We start from the raw sequence: 20243 nt of genomic DNA, 5'->3' as shown, positions 1-20243 counted from the left end.
TCAGTGGTTCAAGAAAGATGAGTAACCTCACTCAAGCAGTTAGTGCAAACCACCTTGGACCACACCTTACCTGTAACAGCAGCACTAGAAGCTACAAAGAGCCAATGGTTTCTAAACTCTAGTTGGTTTATGTGTTTATGGTTGAAATAATTTTTCCGTATAAATCTCATAGAAGTGCTGCTCAGAGACTACTATTGTTCTAGTGCGATGAAATGTAAAATAAAGTTTGTGATGTGAGCATGTAACTGTGGCTTTTTTGAATTTCAATGCAAATACTGCATTTGGGGCTGCCATTTGGACTCTAAATTATTGAAATAGGAAATCTAGGGAATTGAAATGAAGGGTGTTCTGATGATAAAATATTCAAAGTCATAAAAGGGGAATATAGAAGTTAGAAAGAGTTTACCATATTTAATAGAAAATGTTAAGATATGCTACTACTTTCAGATCCAAAAAACCACTGTTTATTTCTTTTTATAAAAGAAGTGCCAAATATGAAGTATATTCTACTACCAAAATGCAATTTAATAAGTTTTTAAAGACATCTTCATGTCAGGAACAAGCTCGCATATAATTATCACCATAGTCTGTCCAAAACGTTAATAGCATCCCCGAGGTATTAACTGTGTACTGACTGGGATTGTAGAGAAAGTTGATTTGTTCATCATTTTTTAAGGTGTAATTACTGATTAATTCAATTTTGTGGAATTGCATTTATGTAAGGGACATACCTGCTTTTGTAATTTTTTTATAAGTGACAAAAAATTCAAAATTTCATCTACATGCATGGACCCTCACCTTAGTGCTTCTCTTCTCTGCTCTTAGGTCTTCATTCAGACCCGTTCAAATGATAAACTTGTTCAGTGATTTTGCAGTGGTAGCTGTTCTTTTGGTTTCTTGAACTCCATGCTAGGCTGGTATTAGAAATTTAGAAATGCACAATTATTGGAAATTTGGGGCTGTTACATGCACTGTGATAATCTCATGAAAGTGGGGTTGTTACATGCACTGTTACATGCACTGTGAAATTTGGGGCTGTTACATGCATCAAGAAACGGAAAGTAGTTATAGGACTGTAGGAGAGATGAGTTGAACATCAACTAGGGTTCTTGCCCATCACACATCAATCAAGTAGCTGGTCTTCCCATGTTTTCTTCATTCATTTCTTGAAGAGTATGTAAATCCATAACTTTTACAGATGATGGACAACCAAACTTGGTGTCCATGTTTTGTCAAAGTCAACATACTTGCTGCTGAACACAAAACTGATAAATCTTACCCTTTCTTGATGCATGAGTTACACAAAACTAAAGTTAAAAGCAAAAAAATTGTAGATATATCCTTATGCTTAAATACTCAGAGGTTCTACCTAATTTTTAGAACCAAGAATTATGACAATAGTTCGTATTTAGCAGAGAAGTGCCAAGAGCATCCAGACTTGAAATCAGAATTTATTTGATGATCTACCATTCTGCAGTTTCCACTTTTCTTATTGGCTGGCTTTTCTTAATTGAGAGAGAGAGAGAGAGAGAGAGAGAGAGAGTATAATACATGGTTTTTGAAGGTATGCCAATGTCTAATATCCACTCTTCTCTATGTATGTTTTTATGAGGGGCAGAAGTGCCATGGCATCTAAGGTTTATTGGGGTTCTTATTTTTGTGACGTTTCCTTTTAATTCTCACTATCCTTTTTTTTTTTCTTTGTTTTCGTTGGCTATTTTCTTTTTCTTTTTTTTCTTTTTTTTTTAATTCGTAAAAAAAAAAAAAAAAAAAAAACCAACACCAAGTAAAAAAACGTCTGTCAGTAATTTTTAATACAATTCTCCACGGTTGTCTATCAACTCATGCATGCTATTTTAATGTTACAATTCCATTGTTAGCAACAAGTGAAAGCTTGAGTAACAGATATGCATTATGCACTTTTATAAATCAGTGTCAAACAGACTTTGGATCACATTTTAATCTTAGAATTCAATTCTAGTATGTTTCACATGCAGGTACCTCAGTGAAAAGCTTAAACATTAGTGGGGATCGGACTGGAAGGGTCAAGCACAGAAGTGGTGAGCATATGATACAACCATACATTGTTAAAATTACCATTTTTGGGATGCTTATAGACTTTGCTTGAGGAAAGTGTGCGACTACAGTAGAAATTGCTTAATAAAGCTGTTGATGCTTTCTAGTGGAGATCTGAATTGAATATCCTCCTATATGCGTAGGTTTTAAGAAACTGATCAGCTTTGATGGAGAATAATTAAAATAAGGAAAAAAAAAAAAAGAAAAAAAAGAAAGTAGCCAACGAAAAAGAAGAAAAAAAAAAAAGTATAGTGAGAATTAAAAGGAAACGTCACAAAAATAAGAACCCCAATAAACCTTAGATGCCATGGCACTTCTGCCCCTCATAAAAACATACACAGAGAAGAGTGGATATTAGACATTGGCATACCTTCAAAAACCATGTATTATACTCTCTCTCTCTCTCTCTCTCTCTCTCTCTCTCTCTCTCTCTCTCTCTCTCTCTATGAATTAAGAAAAGCCAGCCAATAAGAAAAGTGGAAACTGCAGAATGGTTGATCATCAAATCAATTCTGATTTCAAGTCTGGAAGCTCTTGGCACTTCTCTGCTAAATACGAACTATTGTAATAATTCTTGGTTCTAAAAATTAGGTAGAACCTCTGAGTATTTAAGCATAAGGATATATCTGCATTTTTTTTGCTTTTAACTTTAGTTTTGTGTAACTCATGCATCAAGAAAGGGTAAGATTTATCAGTTTTGTGTTCAGCAGCAAGTATGTTGACTTTGACAAAACATGGACACCAAGTTTGGTTGGCCATCATCTGTAAAAGTTATGGATTTACATACTCTTCAAGAAATGAATGAAGAAAACATGGGAAGACCAGCTCCTTGATTGATGTGTGATGGCCAAGAACCCTAGTTGATGTTCAACTCAAATTTTTTTTTTTTTTTTTTTATATGTGTTATATTGATAGGTCTTAACTCTATGAATGTCAGCTCTTAGCTGACAAAGTTTTTTTGTCCTTGAAAAATGAGAGACTATAATCAAATTCGATCTACCCAAAAAAAAAATGGGGATTTAGGATTGTGAGTTATAGTTGCTCGTATGGACTAGGAAAGAGAAATAAAATTCTTAGTCCATGTATGGCTTAACCACATTCATAAACCACATCCATATGAGAACAACTTCACAATACCAAAATCTTGTTCAGTGCAAAAGGTAGCTGTCTAAGAATAAAAAGTTTTGCAGCAGGTTTCCAAGGTAGCTGTCTAACTTACTGGTTGATAAGAACATGTACATACAATTAAAAAAATGAAAATTTGATTTTTAGGCCTTAGCAGCTGATGCACTTGGTACATGCTGGTGCTGCCTTGGTGCACTGTTTGCTGCACTGTGTTGCAGCCTGGGCTGCACTAATGTGGCAGCAAGTGCATCAGCTGCAGAACTGCAGCAGGTGATGCACCTGTAATATTTTGAATTGAGGTAAGAGAGTGAAAACTTTTGAGAGTGTTTATCTTGAACACACATTTTTTCTAACTTAAGCATAATAGGGATTTTAGAAGCAACTCCAATAACATGTTTAGTTGTAGGTGTTTATAACCGTACCATTACATACAGCTTGAGATTCCTACAGTGTGGCAGCAAGTGCTGGTGCTGCCTTGTTGATTAAAAAAAAATAATGTAATGCAATGCATATAAATGCTCCAATCTATCAAGTCCCTTCTACTAAAAATTGTTTTCTATATCCTTTTGTATGACACGGAAAGATTTCCTTTGATACTTCCTTGAATCAAGATTTCCTTTGATACTTCCTTTGTCACAATTTATTAAAGTAATCAATTATAAATAATAAATAACCATTAACACATGAATTTATTATTTTTTCTACGCCATTCACGATCGAAAATATCAATATTGTACTATTGTAGCAAAGATTCTGGTATAAATGTGGTGTATAAACTTTCTCTTCCTAGAAAATACGATCTCATCCTCACAACATAACAAATCTCTATCCAATTACCCCACAAGTGGCAGACTCATATTCATCCCGATCAATCAATATCATTACAGCATATGAGAGTGTGTCCCATTCCCAAACCGGGTCTATGCTGCAGTTCTGCAACTGATGCACTTGCTGCCACACTGGTGCAGCCCAGGCTGCAACACAGTGCAGCAGACAGTGCACCAAGGCAACACCAGCATCAGCTGCAGAACTGCAGCAGGTGATGCACCTGCTGCAGTTCTGCAGCTGATGCACTTGCTGCCATACTGGTGCAGCCCAGGCTGCAACACAGTGCAGCAGACAGTGCACCAAGGCAGCACCAGCATGCACACCCGTGCATCAGCTGCTACACTGATGCAGCTCAGGCTGCAACTCAGTGCAGCAGATAGTGCACCAGGGCAGTGCTAAACAGGTACAAGCAATGAGTGTTCAATGTCAGTGACTAATCTCTATAAACAAGTTAATCACAAATTTCTTCTCTAACTCCTAAACAAAAAATGTGCAGCAAGACATACTTGCTGCATCAACATCCCTAAACTCAACCATGTTGGTGGCATTTTTGCGGCCATGATCTTCTTCACCACATCAGAACTATGACCCATGCTACTGTCCAGCAATCCAATAAATGTCAGACAAGTATAACACATGCAATTCAGAAATTATACACTAGAGATTTATTTAACATGCTACTTTGTTCTGGTTTTGGAAATGCAATCATCAAAAATGAAAGCATCAATAATTAGCCTCTTATATCAATCTTACATGACTAATAATGTTAGACGACATGTGAGTGGGTTAAGATAGCATTAACAGGGCACAAATCAATGTGAGGAATGTAAGACATACAAGCTATGAGCCCACCACCCTAGATGTAAATGTGGAACAAACTCTAATATTTTCAAGTATGAAGAAGAATCAAATCACAAGGTCAAATAGAGAATAATACTTGGCTGTATCAGTGTCCTCAACAAGGAGTTGTACAGCATGTTTAACCAGTTGCTTTTTTGACCCCTGCAAGATTCAAATGATGTTACCATGAATCCAATAATTTGATAAAAATCCAGTTAACACAGCCAATTGACTATATAAAAATCAAATGTAGGAAATGCTAGATTATATGAAGGCAAAATGACACCAATGGTATAAAACACCATTGGTCGCATAGCAAGGAAAAAACAACCATCATCAAATTTTTACTACAAATAACAGTGCATAACCATCAAAAATACAAAAAAGTCAGATAAAAGAAGCATTGGACAAAAATATATAAATATATACCTATAACAAGCATTAGTTTCTACCAATAAAAAAAGAAAAGAAAAATAATAGTGCAATAGGTACAACACTGACAGTTTGATTACTAAACCAAGCCTACACAACCCTATCGAGACAATCTATTGTTCCTTCACTCCGTCAATGATATTCAGGGTGCCTTTGATACTCTTTTTCTAGCCACTTCAGTTGGATTTCCTTGTTATCAGAAATTGCTTGAAACATGTGCCTAGCTTGCTCTTTTTCCATGAAGTAGATGGTGCTGAACATATGAAGGTAGTGACCCGGGTACACCTCGGGAAGACTCAACACCATGTCCAGAATTGCTTTAACCTGAGCAGTTGCTGTGGAAATAGATGGTGTACGGGCACTTAAACTAGATCTTTCAACAAGAACATTTGAGATGCTCTTCAAAGAGTCTGACATCTCTTGCGCAGCTGAACGCTTTTTTTTTTGGTTTTTTGGAAATTGGCTTGAAAATGTGGACACTAGTTGCCAAGCCTTTCCCCTTATTCACTGCTGGTCCTGCCCTCGACGATGATGGACCTTCAACCTCCATTGCGTCAACGTTCACAACGGGTTCACATTGGGGGTCAACAAATTCTACGCTATCAGCGGAGTCCCTAGACCCTTTGTTGGTTTCCGTTGGTATTGGACCACTCGTGCAGAATGCATTTCTCCCTGTTGCAACCGTGCCTCCAAACATGATGTTCAATAGGTCACGATTCGGCAAACCATACATTTTAAAGGTTTTTGCATCAGGACATGCCTACATGTGGACAACTAGTAGTTAGAACACAAGAGAATATAGTTTTAGACAGTAAGTTTTTCACAATTATATATGTATTGATCAGAACTAACCGCAATTTTTCGGTTCCACCACTCATCAGGTGCGTCAAGCATCCCAGTTCCAGCATCATAACCCAACCCAGTCTCATTGTCCATACACTTGTTATAAGTCTTCCACCTTTTTCTCAGATTATCCCATTTGTTTTTAATTTGCACCCAAGTCACCACTTTTCCCATCTCACCCAACTGTCGAATCACTTCATTCACCCCAATTTTGGACAAAAATCTGGTGGCCTTCCTCTGGCCGTCCATGACTTGCACAGCACAGAACTGACAAAACGCTTCTAGTTCCTTAGGGTCTTTCCAGTCAGCTCTTTCATCTTTACCACCACCGTCCATCGATTTCTTTTGCTTAACCATTTTTTCTACAACTTCCTATACTCATATATTATTGAGGCATTTCAACAAACACTTCAGGTGCATATCAATAATCAGTTCGGCATGCCCATATGACAAATGCAAAGTAAACTCACATATCCAAATACAACAGAGAACCAATGGCATTACACGAAGGATAAAGAAACCCACATACTACACTCATGGAAAACACAACAGAGAACCACAACAGACGTTGTTGAACACAAAAAAACCACATGCAAACATATTTTATTGAATACAAAAAACCACAATTTGATGAAGCCTCATGGATAAGCACAGATGAGAGAGCATGAAAGATAAAATGACTTACCTATGAATGCAGACACTGACAGTGGTGGCAACGATGATGTCCCAAGCGGAGAGAAGCTTGTGAGCTTGAGCGTTTGTTGAACAGAGGGGATCTTTTCTGTAAATTCCGCGTAATGGGTTTGTGTTCATCAATTGCTGTGCTCTGTTTTGATAACTTCGTGGTTTGTGGGTAGGTGTAAGACATTGAAGATGTTTTGGACACAGCATTGAAGAGGATTGAAGGCATTTCTGCCACGGTAGTTGGAAAGAAAAATCAGGAAGCTTGAGGAGATTGGAATTAGCCGTTGAGAGGCAACGCACCGTTTTGATCAGAGATGATTCTCAGCTTCTGTGATGAACAGGACGCACAAGAGTTCCCAAATCAGCTAAATCCATGAACAGGACGCGCAAGAAGAGGCTTGTGGAGAGATATTTGTTTCAGCTCTTGCAACACGCGTAGAAAATTTAATGAAACGGTGCGTAGAGAGAGTTTAATGAAACGGTGCATAGAGAGAGTTTAATTGAAACGGTGTGCTTTGCTGAAGAAAACTTGCATTTTCCAGACCTGCGTTTTCTGGAGTAGCTAGTGCGCGTGGGTCCCAGTGCAAAACGTGGAACGCTGGATTCAGTAACTTGCCGTGCTATCCAAACCAGGTCATTGTGTTAGAATTCACTTAAAACTTCATTTTGACAGAATTACCTGTCTAGAATAACACTCAAATCAACAAACTAGGCATAAAATCACTTGTATGCTGTGTATATACAGACGCAATATTCTGGATGATGTTGCAACATTGGCAGACAATTGGGTTTATCGAGGAGGAAGTATATTGCTTTAATTCCAAAATTAATTTTACTGCCACATCTGTAACAATACCTAGTAGACCAGTTGTGCAATGTTCTCAGTGATAACTTCTACAGCAAAGTTGGAGCACAAATATGGACAGAATCAGAAACAGGTTTTGGAGATTTCTGAAGAAAAGATTAAGGAACAAGAACAAAGAAATTTCTTTAAGATGCCCTCATCATTATTATTGCAGTATATACAAAGTCCAAAAAAAAGAGTTCCCAAAAGCAAAACAAAAAAACAGAAAAAAGAAAAAAAGAAAAAAAAAAGGGAATCTTACATGTTGAATGAGATTACAAAGATTAATAAGCTGACTGCTACTGGACGTGCAATCCCTTTCTTCATGTATGGCTTTTAATACTCTCGCAATCCAAAAGTCAGATTGAAAACTGACTTGTCCGGCCTCTCAACAGCTTCTAAAGCTTCTTTAATCATCATCTCAAGTCTAAAACAAGAAAATTCAAATTGTTTGTTTCAAACCAATGTGACACATACGAGACTTTCTCAGCTTTCAAATAGCTTTCCAACTAATCTCTTCCCATGTTTTCTTTGGAGTCATGCCTGGAACATGAGGGACAGCTGGCTCAGGCTTCTTTATCTTTTCCACCAACACAGCTTGAGTGGTTAGAATTACACCCGCAATTGACACTGCATTTTGAAGTGCACACCTTGACACATGACAAGGATCTGCAACTCCAGCACTGAGAAGATCTTCGTATTTGCCTGTCATTGCATTGTATCCAGTTTGCCAATTACAAGTTCTAGTCTTCTCTACAACAATTTCTCCATCGACTCCAGCATTAGAAGCAATTGACTTTGCGGGTGCAAGGAGAGCCTGCAATTCAACATTAGCAACAGTTTCTATGATCAGAGCAGTAAACGTCCACAAAATTAAGGTCCTAAAAGATGTTAAAAAACCAAAAGATGAAAAATGGAAATTAACAGTTTCAAATTTAAAGCATAAGAATCTAAATTTTACATTATCTGACTGAATACTGAACTAACAAATAAATAAAAAGTAAAAACACCCAAGAAACAATTTAAGAAAAGGGGAGGCCTCAGATGAGGGACGAGATCTTTCACTCACAGTCATTTGCAGTAGCAAATATGCTTACTATTTCTTACCAATTGCTGGTAGTATAACTACTACCAGTTTGTTGTTGACACATGCAGACCCAATCCATAGAATTAAACACCTTTTCTGACAATTTTATCAGGCAATCTCTGTTCAGGGCTATGTCTAATTTATGAACATGGCACCAGCGATCTTTAAAAACATTTTAATTGATTACTCCTCCCAAAACAAAATATCAGTATGGTGATAAGGGGTCTTGTCTGTTATAACAAATGAGGGAAAATTTGATTGTGTATATACATCATAGATTTAAGGGTTTACTGGTTCAGTATCTAAATTAAATAATCATTGAGCCTAACAGATTTGTAAAAAGGTCTATAAAACTCAATTAAATAGGCCCACTAACAGAATTTTTCAGAAGCTGATCTTGCAGCAATTCATTCTTAAGGCATCTCTTATATTATTGTTGATGATTTGATGAAATTACAATAATGCAAGGAGATTAATAAAAGAAAAAAGAAAAAAGGTCTTGTACTATTATTATTATTATTTTTTTTAAATTTCTCTACCCTGTCCTGAGAACAGGTCTCTCAAGATTTGAGGAAGAAAATAACACAAGATATTACATGCAGGCCACCTTAGAAAGTTCCTGGTCAGATCTTGTCATCTGACTGCTTGTAGAAGTCTGCTTAAAGTGAAAACTGCCAAGGGTTAGCCCCTCTCACACCTAAAGCAAAATATGTTTCAAAAAGCGCACTTTTTTCACTTTCCTACAAAGCTCAAAGTGTGCTTTTTGCACTATTTTTTGTTTAAAAAGATAAATACATTAAACATAACCTTTAAATCTTAATACTATTTATATGAGCCCTTGATTTGTTATGCAATACTAATTGTGTGGTGTGATGCACTATTTATATGATATAACTCCTTTCTCTTTCCTCTTGAACCAATGGCTACTTCTTCTCCCCTTTTTTTAACCAGTCTTTCGACCTCCTGTCTCTCCTGGAACCGTATCCTTTTTTTCATTAATATATATATATATATATATTGTTTTTGATGCAGGACAGTCTAGCCTTCACCACCTAGTTGTTTAGTGATAACTGATAACTTCTACAGCTGCATTTAAAGTTCATAGGGCATTATATAAAATGCTAGGTTTAATTTTTATATGATTAGATCTTATCAATATATATATATATATATGATTAGCTTTGTAAGGTTGAATTTAATTAAGCATTTAATTGGCTTTATTCCGTGACCAATTTGCTTGTAATTTAGCACTTAGCAACCCTGTATTTAGGTGGGAAAATTGTAAGGGTAGTGTGTGAGAAGATGTGAAGAAAAGCTCAAGAGTGTGCAAAAAAAACAGAGTCTCGCGGCTAGGGCTCGCAGGTGGATCACGACTGGCAAGCCGCGAAAGGCAGGCACGTGAGAGGCACACTGGGAAGCTGAAGGGTCGCGCCAGCTGTCACGCTACAGGACAAAAGTTCCAGTCTAGCCAGGCCGTTACGTCGCGACTTTAACTCGCGACTTGGTCAAGCTGCGAGATCAAGTCGCCAACTTGCCCTGTTTGGCAAAAACTGACGTTTTGCATTCCCTTCTCACCCTACTATATATACACCCTTATACCCATCATATTGTGAGAGCTTCCAGAGAGAATTTTGTGAGAGAAAACCCTAAAGAAAAACAAGATTGCCTCATCTCCAATCTTCATCTAAAGAGACTCTACAAATTCCTCTACTCTCTTCCTCTCCATTGTCATACCCTTGAGAGGTTATTTACCAAACCCTTATCTCACCATACCCACGTCTGTGAGAAGGTCCATTTGGTGCTTAGGGAAGCAGTTTAGGAGGAAACCAATGGTGATTGGTTGATGCTATAGGCTATAGCAGAATCCGGTAAGCTAGAAAAGAAAAAGGTTCGGTGCAACCTCGTTGGAGCAGGAAGCTTGGAGGGCTTAGGTACCTGGGTAGATTAGGCTTGGAGGGTCTATTGCTGTTCATGTATCCCAACTACATTTTCTAGTAGATTATTGACCGCTTGGAGCGCGGCGGAGAGATTTTACGCCGAGAGCTTCGGTTTCCTCTTCGATAACACATCGAGTGTTGTCCTTGTGTTTGCATTTCTCTTCCCTTTATCTTTACCATTTAATTACTGCAGTGTGTGTGATTATTTATGATTTAGATTGTGTCTCTATTTCGATATAAGCTATTTATCATTTTCCGCACATACGTTGTTTGTTATATAGCTTGTATTGGTATTTTTGTTTTTGGGGGTCTAAACGTTCAAGGGTACGTTTCATACCCATATTGAACTTTCAAACTTATCAATTGATAGTCATATTTTTTAATTTTTAAAATTTACTATATTAATTTTTACAAAATGCATTTTACTTCTACAAGGTGCAAGGCTTAGGAGGCCTTTGCACTCAAGTATACCTCATTATTTGATTAACACTGATCTCACTCTGACTAAAAACAAAGGAAAAATCTGACGCAGAGAGAGAGAGGGAGGGGGGTAGGATACCACACCTTTGCCACAATATCTGCACCACTCTGCTCATCTAGATCTTCCATAGAATTCTTTATGATGGGAATCAGTTCCAAGAGATGAATGTAAGTAGCACCACCACCAGGGACTATTCCTTCAGCCATGGCAGCAAATGTGGCATTTTTAACATCTTCAATTCTGAGTTTCCGATCTTCAAGCTCCACCTCAGTGTGTGCTCCTACCTAAAATAATAGAAAGATAAATAAAAGGAAAGGTAAAAAAATTATGACCAAAGGTTTTGAATATCAGTCATGATCAACAAAAAAATCAAAGTTTCAAAATTTACATAAAAAACAAAGATAAAGCTTCACTCTCTCTCTCTCTCTCTCTCTGTGTGGCTGGAAAAGCCTTGTTCACTTTTGACAAGACAGATATTTGATTGAAGCCAACATCCAGGAAGAGTTATACAAGATTTCATTAACAATCTTTAAGAAATAGCACTTTTTTAAAATTGTAGACCTTAATCACAGCCACACCGCCAGAGAGTTTAGCAATTCTTTCAGAGAGCTTTCTTGACAAGGATGCATTATCTGTTTCTGCTAGATCCTTCTTGATTTGCAAAATTCTTGCCCGTATTTCAGCTTTAGTAGTAGGGTCAGCAACAATGGTTGTTGAATTACAGGTTATGGTAACTTTTCGTGCAATATCAAGCTGATCTGAAGTTGCACCTTCAAGTGTCAGACCCAAATCTATCAGCACCTATTAACATTAAAATTATCTCAATGAGAAACTGAAGCTGAAATAGCAAATAGGTTAAATAAATGCACTTGAACAACATTTTGGCACAAAATTTCACACAAAATAGCTTGAGTTTTACCAAATTGTGTATTTAACAGGAAAAGCACATCAATATAAGGGGCCTACATTGAGATCCTGAAAAAGAAACATCACAATAGTACTCTCTTTACATATATATATATATATATATATATTTTTGAATTCCAGAAATTCACTAATTTTCTACATCAATTATTAGACACTTGAGCTCAATTTGAATTAACCACTATCATAACTAGCACTGAGGTTCTTTAAATGACTATGAGGGCCAGCAAACTAGGAAATAAAAAATGTCAGTGGACATCTGGCTGCAAAGTGAACTATCTCATTATTTTGAGATGTAAAGATATTAATATAAAGCTAAGTGGGAATGAGTTGGACTGTGTCGCAAAGCAACAAATTAAGAAATATAGTGAATGAAAAGCAGGTCATAGTCGTGATATTTTCTTAACATCATAACAGCCAATTCAGAATAAACATTCTTATTATTAGCATATGTCATGGAAAAATTAAATAATTAAGCAAATAAAGTTTGGTATGCAGTACATAATTTACCTGTCATAAGTGTAATATTCTGCAAAAGAGCTTTCTTTCCTTCTAAAAATCCTGGACATTTGACAACAGCAACAATTAGTAAACCTTGCATTTTGTTCATCACTAGTGTTTCCAGTACTTGCCTGGAGAAATCCTCTGCAATGATTAGCAGTGGGACACTCAGTTGGGTAGTCTTTTCTAGTAAAGGAACAATTTCTTTGACAGTTGAAATCTTCTGATCAGTTACTAGGACTTTGGCATTGTCAAACTCCACTATAGATTTGTCGTGGTTTGTAATGAAATGGGGTGACATGTAACCCTTGTCAATCTGTCCAGAAAGATCTAATAGAATTAAAAGAAAGGGGGGGAAAAAAACTAGGAATCAGAGATAAAGGGAAAAATGCAAAAAGATCTCTGATGTTCTAATATCAAGTTTTATCCACAGAAGTTTGGGAAACTGCCAAATCAGTCCTTCCGTCTTACTTCTGATGGCTCAATGGACGGAAAATGTTGTCAAGTGCTTCACACATTAAAGTAAAATTTACTATAGAAAAACCGTTTTAATTTTATTTTCCTTTTCTTTTCTCCCTTATCTTAATCTGCTTCTTCCTCTCTCACTCCTGCCAACACACAACCACACCACCATCTCCGGCAGCCAAGAACAACCACAATTTACCACTACAAAAACTGGCACACATGGCAAAGATTTGACAAAAAATAGGAGGGATTTGGATTAGAAAAAATGTGGTGGCCAAAGGGTGGTGTTTAGGGGTTGTGGAGGTGGCAAATCCGAAGCTGTAGGTGTCAGATCTAAGCCAGAGGTAGTGGTTTAAGGCTTGTTGTGGAAGTTTGGGGTTGTGTTATCTCTTGGTTTTGAGGGTGGCCAAAGGTTGGTGTTAGTTATATGCACGTAGTCCTTGTTCAATTTATGATACATTCTATTGCTAAGAAAATGTAGAAATGAAAAGAAATACTAATTAACATGATTAAAAGTAGTAGTATCTACTCGTGAGCTGAGGAATGATTACAACAATTTTTCAATTGTATCTATTTGTGTCATGAATCCACAGATTGGGAGCTTTCTGAACTGGGTACAGATTGGGAGTTTTCAACCGTTTATTTTCAAAAAAACCAAACAGTGGGGTAATTAGTTCATTGCTGGTTTATAAAGTTTATTTTCATTCTAAAATTATGGTTCAATTCAAATTACATTCTGACCCATTTTCTTTCCTTCCAAATTAAATTTTCCTCTCTTTGAGATGGTCGTGAATCTTTTCAATTAAAAGTCATCTTTAATGACCTACCTTCATTCCTTCTTCTATTATTACAGAGGTCTCAAATGATGAAGATGACTCAATAGAGATAACTCCATTAGGGCCAATCTTTTCTATAGCTTCAGCAATTAAGTTCCCAACAAATTCATCATTTCCAGAAGAAATTGTGGCCACAGCTGCAATGTGGCAAAAGACACTTTCAAGATTTTGTTTTTGACAAGTAATTATAATTTTTTATTAAAAAAGTGCAAAGAAGGGCACAAACCTAATTCACAAGACGTGCTCTAAATACCTTTTATATCATCTCTTCCTCTTACTGGCACACTTTTCTTCTTCAAGACCTTGACCAAGTCTTTCACAGTCTTATCCATTCCTTTCTTCAAAGAAACCGGGTTAGCCCCAAAAGCAACTGCCAGCATCCCAGATTTGATCATTGCTCAAGCCAAAACAATTGCAGTAGTTGTACCATCACCAGCCAAATCATTCATTTTAGTTGCAACCTGCAAGCAGGATATGAAGATTTACATATCTGTGATTGCTTTTGTCTCAAAAAACATCAATCAACAGGGGAGAGAATTATCTAGCAACCATGAATGACCTCTTGGATTAGCATTGCTCCTGCATTCTCAATTGCATCTGAAAGCTCTATGGATCAAGCAATTGTAACGCCATCATTAATTACTTTAAGTGATCCAGACTCAGAAAGAATAACATTACGGCCTGCATATTATCACTTAAAATCAATACCTCTATCAAATTAGCAGCATAAAATTTAATAATTTGATTAAAAAATACTTATATTCTCTTCTGAGTATTTCAGTATGTGTTACATCTAGCATATTATAGCTTTTTTAAAATGTCAGAAAAGTCATAAAGGCTTATGCCGTAACTGAACCAACCCCAGAAATTGAAAAATAGAAGTTCTCAAGTATAACTATTTTACATAGCCAAAGTGAGGCCACCCTAGCTGACTGAAGCTTATTAAGAAAATAAGCGAATAAATATCTCTTCATAAATAAATTAATATCTCTTCAAGAAAAGCTTCAGTTACAAGCCTTCAAGGCTTCAACTGATCTTATGCCACATTCATGACGAACAGAGCTAGCTTCCCCTTCAACAGCCTTTTTTACTTTGCTATTATTATTATTTTTAATAGACATGCCACTGAAACCATGAAAAACCAAGACCTCATACCTACAATCTTACTATTTTAGGCTTCAACCAGTCGCCATCAATGGCATTAACACAAGTTACACAATTAATGGCATTTTTGGGGGTTCTTCCTTATAATTATGGTGTTAGAAGCATTTGCAAATAATCTCAATCCACCATCTAGCTCACTTGAGAAGAATATAATTTTTTTTTTTTTTTACTAAGGCCCTTAAATAATATCCTTAAGTCTTAACATTGACAGACCCCAATTTGCAAGTTGCAAGTCCCATAACAGCTACAGTTCAAGTATATGAACTTGATCTTGTTAATATTCAGCTGCAATGTGCAAAAACCAGGATGAACCTGTTTCATTGTGCTTCCTAACCTTCACAGGGATGGGAATCCCCACCACCCCCCCTAAAAAAAAAAAAAAAAAAAAAAGCAACAATTCTCAATATTTCAAATTCACCTACTCCAATCAACACTCTGCCATTCAGTGAGAATGAATCTCATGATACAATTTCGTCCTAGATTCAAAAAGTTCATGAAGAAAATTTTTATGATAGAAAATAGCAAATACACATAAATTCAAGCAGCATTGCTATTCTGAAATCTTCCCAAATGGTATAGAATTTTTCTCAAACTCCATATAGTCTTAGAACAACTCACATCTTTACACCCACCCCCAAAATCCTCCCTAGGGGAAAAAAAAAGGGGAGAGAAAAATTAAAATGATAATATAAATAAAATTTAGTACAACTTCATGGACTAAATTGAATTTACGCATTAGAAGTGCAAGCTAAACCACAATCTCACGCAAATGCGAAATAAATAAAATTTGCAGTGAACTTGCAAATTGAAGTCTTGCAAATTGGCACTGCAATCTTCCATTAGCCTAATTTTGTCAGGTGGCTCAACTACACCATGCACTGAAAAATTTCACAACTTGATAAGACAAAGTCAAATCTCTAGCTGGCTCACTTCACTGAAATAGATGAAATCAATTTAATGTGTAGCCTCCTGCACATTTCTCATTATTATTACCACTACATAGACAAAACAAATTAAACTTGGCAAACTATTACCAAATAACAATCATCCAATTGAAACTACTGTACGCATTGCAAATGATATAGCAAGAATCACCAACAAGATATTTTTTAACCTGTAGGCTTATCATTGATCCCTTCACCAATATAAGCATAGATAGAAAATGAAATAATCCCTCTTGTTCTCAAAAACTAGAGCATAAAGAGAGTAAGAGACGGTATATAATGGCAGCAACCTAAAAAAGCTATCAAAACAAACAGAAATGAAGAATTCCCAGATACCTCTAGGTCCTAAGGTGAGAGAAACAGCATCAGCCAGCTTATCAATCCCATCTTGCAAGGCCTCCCTGCATTCTTTACCAAAAGATACCCTCTTTGGGCCTGCCTTTACAGCAATACTCCTCACAAAATTTGTACTTCTCCACAACCCAGTTGCCCTTTGGTTCCAATAAAGGCTCTGCAACAATAACCCATTACTTCAAACACAAAATAATAAAAAGAGAAAGACATACAGAGAGAGAGAGAGAGAGAGAGAGAGAGAGTACTTACAGAAAAGAGAGGTTTTTGATGGAAGAACTGAAGGGAAGAGAAGGAAACAGACATATCCCTATAATAGTTGAAGAAGAAGAAGAAGAAATGGTTTTGCTTTGGGGCTTTGGTTTTGAAATTGGAAGCAGAACAATGACAGACCAGTTAACGTGACTAGAACAACGACTCGGACCAGTTAACGTGACTCAACTCAACTCAACTGAGTCAACTCATGAACTAGCTGCATCGTTGGAGCGGGTTTGGGCTCATAGACCCCGATTACCTTTTTGGGCCATCCTACAAAACCTAGCCCAAACCAGCCTTTCCCTTTTCCTCCAAATTATGGATTTATTTTTTTAATCTCATTCTCAGTAAGTTATAAAATTCAGCAATCAACTATCGATTGATAATAGAAAAATTAGTGAATTATTTTTCTATCCATCTCGATCAATATCTAATTTTTTAACAAATAAATCTTATTTTCTTGAAAATATATATATATATATATATGTTATATAATGTATTCCTATTATCTTAATTGGTAAAATTTTATGATTTTGAATAAAAAATTTAGGGATGAATCTCACCTACACTAAGGGTCCGTTTGGTTTGAAGAGTGAAAAAGTGGGAGAATGAAAAATTATAGGAGGATGGAAAAGTGAGAGAATAGAAAATATTTAATTTTCCCTCGTGTGTGTTTGGTTGGAGAGATGGAAAAGTGGAAGGACGGAAAACTTTTTTGTTTGGTTGAAAAGAAAAGTGGGAGGATAGAAAAAGTAATTTATATAAATTGACTATTATACCCTTATTACATAATAAGTAAGAAATAGATTTATTTATACTCATTAAATAATAAAAAATTTACAAACAATTATATTTTTTACTAAGAAGTGTTATGTCCACAACATATTTCGCAATACTTTCACAACAAAATTTATATGAAAAATTGTTAATAGTTTTAATTTGAACCCACCACTGGAATTATTTTTTTTACTCACCAATATTAACTAATAACAATCTGTTACTTAAAATTTATTGTGAAAATATTGTAGTAACTAATGGTGTAAAGAAAATGCGCTAAGTTTCATCTCGTCCATATGGGCCGTCCATGACAAAATGTAAAGAATGGGATAAGGGGCTCTTACGCTCGTCCCTCTTATACTCATCCCTCCTATGCTCGTCCCTAAAGCAAATCTCGTCCGTCCTTAGTAATGGACGGATGAGGTTACTAGACCTTAGGCTTTTTGTGACTTAAGTTCTTCCGAACGTAAAGGATGGGTTGCGTCATTACGAACCAAACCCTCCATTAACCGTTATAGAGCACAAGTCCCAATGAGATAACTTCCATGACAGTTATGGAAGTTATCTTATAATTTTCTGAATTCCTCAATAACATGAACGGTTGTTAAATGAGTAACCCTTCCACGAATACTATATAAGCATTCCCAAATAAAGAACAAAGGTATGAAAAACATTTTTCACAAAAAATAAAATACTTCAGAAATACTCTCTTTCAACTTGTAATAATCACTGACTTTACCATCGGAGGATTCTGGACCGGCCTTTACTGGTCTCCTCTGATTCTACATTTGTTTTTGAGGACTCAGCCTGAAGATCACCAATGCTCGAGATTTTCAGCCTACTGATTTTTCACGATCTATCAGTTGGCACAGTCTGTAGGGAAGGAATTATTTGTCGCGTTTGAACTTCATTGGTTAAGTTTTGTGATTTCTTTCTCCGACAAAGGGTTGAAATGGTTCGGACAAGATTAAGGGCTACTAGTCCAGACTCTCAAGAGAGTAGAGATGCTTCCAGTAACCCCCATCGTGGCCATCAATCGACGCCTGTCGTGCAACCATCTTCTGTCCAACACATGCAGTCAATGGCCGTTGCCATGGCAGAGCTAACTCACCAGAACCAGGAATTGAGAAGGGAGATTAATCTTAGAAGGCAACAACATGAGGCCTATGGAGAAGAACACGGACAGAGTCAGGGAGATGGAAGAAATGCAGAGCCGGAGAGCCAATCAAGGGGCATTATATCAAGAAAGGTGCCACACCTAGAGAGGGAGATGGACCAAATGAGGAAAGTCATGGATGAGATGAAGGAAAACATGAGAAGGACAAACCCCGTAGAAGACCTGGTTCATAGAACTAATTCTCCCTTTACGGCTTCCATCAATGGTCATCCCTTGCCACCAAAGTTCAAGATGCCTTCTTTAGATTCATATGATAGGACGCGTGACCCTTTTGATCACATTGCAACCTTCAAGACTACCCTGCACCTTCAAGGGGTTCCAAATGAGATAATGTGTAGAGCTTTTCCCATCACCCTCAAAGGGCCCGCGTGGGTGTGGTTCAACAAGATACCCTAAATTCGATAAGTTCTTTTGAAGAGTTGAGCAAGTTATTTGTTAATAATTTTATTAGAGGACAAAGGCACAAACGTTCCTCGTCTAGCCTGTTAACCATAGAACAAGGAGAAAATGAGAGCTTGCGGTCCTTTATTACTCGCTTCAATAGAGAAGCCTTGGCAGTGGATGAGATGGACGATAAACTATTGTTAGCGACCTTCCACAATGGGATCAATTATGATCTGTTTATCCACAAGCTTTACGAGATAAAGCCTCAGACTATGGCTGAACTCATCCATTCAGCCCAAAACTTCATGAATGCAAAAGATGAAATCATTGCCAAGAAAAGGAAAAGAAAGAAAGCAAACACTCAGCACCACCCCGAGCAAGGTCATTGTCAAAAGAAGGGATGAATAGAAGATAGGAAAGACCGAGACAATAAGAAGGTAGGTCCTTCAGCACAGAATCAACAATATACACCGTTGAACATGCCACTCAAGCAAGTCCTTATGCAAATCAAGGATGATCCTTCCTTGAAGTGGCCGGAGAAGATGAAAGGAGATCCTAATAAACGCAATAGGAATAAGTATTGTTGCTTTCATAGAGACCATGGACATGATACAAATGAATGTTTTGATCTAAAGTAGCAGATTGAGAATCTTATAAGGCAGGGAAAGTTGAGAAGTTTCCTTAGATGAGACCACAAGGACAAGAAATTGAAGGGTAAAGTAGAAAAGTCGTCACAACCACCACTCGGAGAAATCAGAGTTATCATAGGGGGAAGTTCAACAGGTCAGTCGTCCAAGTCCAAAAGGACATACCTGAAGGTAGTACAGAGCGTCCAACTTTCTGGACGATCCCCAAGGGCAAGAACCCTGGACAAGCAGGCAATTACTTTTACGGACGAGGATGCAGAGAGAATTCACCATCCTCATTACGACGATATTGTCATCACCTTGGTTATTGCTGACTACACAACTAGAAAAGTATTGATAGATAATGGAAGCTCGATAGACATTCTGTATTATCCAGCTTTTCAGCAAAAAAGGGTTAGACGAGGCCAGCTTCATCCAGTACACTTGCCTCTAGTGGGTTTCAGAGGAATAAAGGTACAACCTGTAGGCACCGTTACGTTGCCAGTAATGGTGGGGGCATATCCGTAACAGGTAACCAAAGATGTAAATTTTCTTGTGGTAGATTGCTCGTTCTCTTATAATGCCATAATTGGAAGACTAACTCTAAACAGTTGGAAGGCAGTTACGTCCACTTACCACCTGTCAGTCAAGTTCCCTACGGA

At 37.0% G+C, this 20243-nt stretch overlaps 1 protein-coding gene across 1 annotated transcript; it reads right to left on the bottom strand.

Annotated features, from left to right (window-relative positions):
- Positions 1-5246: 5246 nt before the first annotated feature.
- Positions 5247-16769, bottom strand: LOC112031751 (chaperonin 60 subunit alpha 2, chloroplastic). The gene is given in 13 exon segments (XM_065761553.1): positions 5247-6061; positions 6154-6516; positions 6830-7448; positions 7935-8489; positions 11261-11461; positions 11739-11978; positions 12359-12360; positions 12603-12918; positions 13895-14040; positions 14157-14364; positions 14463-14584; positions 16348-16522; positions 16615-16769. Coding segments are annotated over 10 exon segments (1788 nt in total). The 5' UTR covers positions 16669-16769; the 3' UTR covers positions 5247-6061; positions 6154-6516; positions 6830-7448; positions 7935-8165.
- Positions 16770-20243: the final 3474 nt, after the last annotated feature.

Source organism: Quercus suber, unplaced genomic scaffold, assembly GCF_002906115.3.
Source record: "Quercus suber isolate HL8 unplaced genomic scaffold, Cork oak 2.0 scaffold_418, whole genome shotgun sequence".
Lineage (NCBI taxonomy): Eukaryota > Viridiplantae > Streptophyta > Magnoliopsida > Fagales > Fagaceae > Quercus > Quercus suber.
The sequence above is the reverse complement of the archived record's forward strand: the minus strand, read 5'-3'. Positions and strand labels throughout refer to the sequence as shown.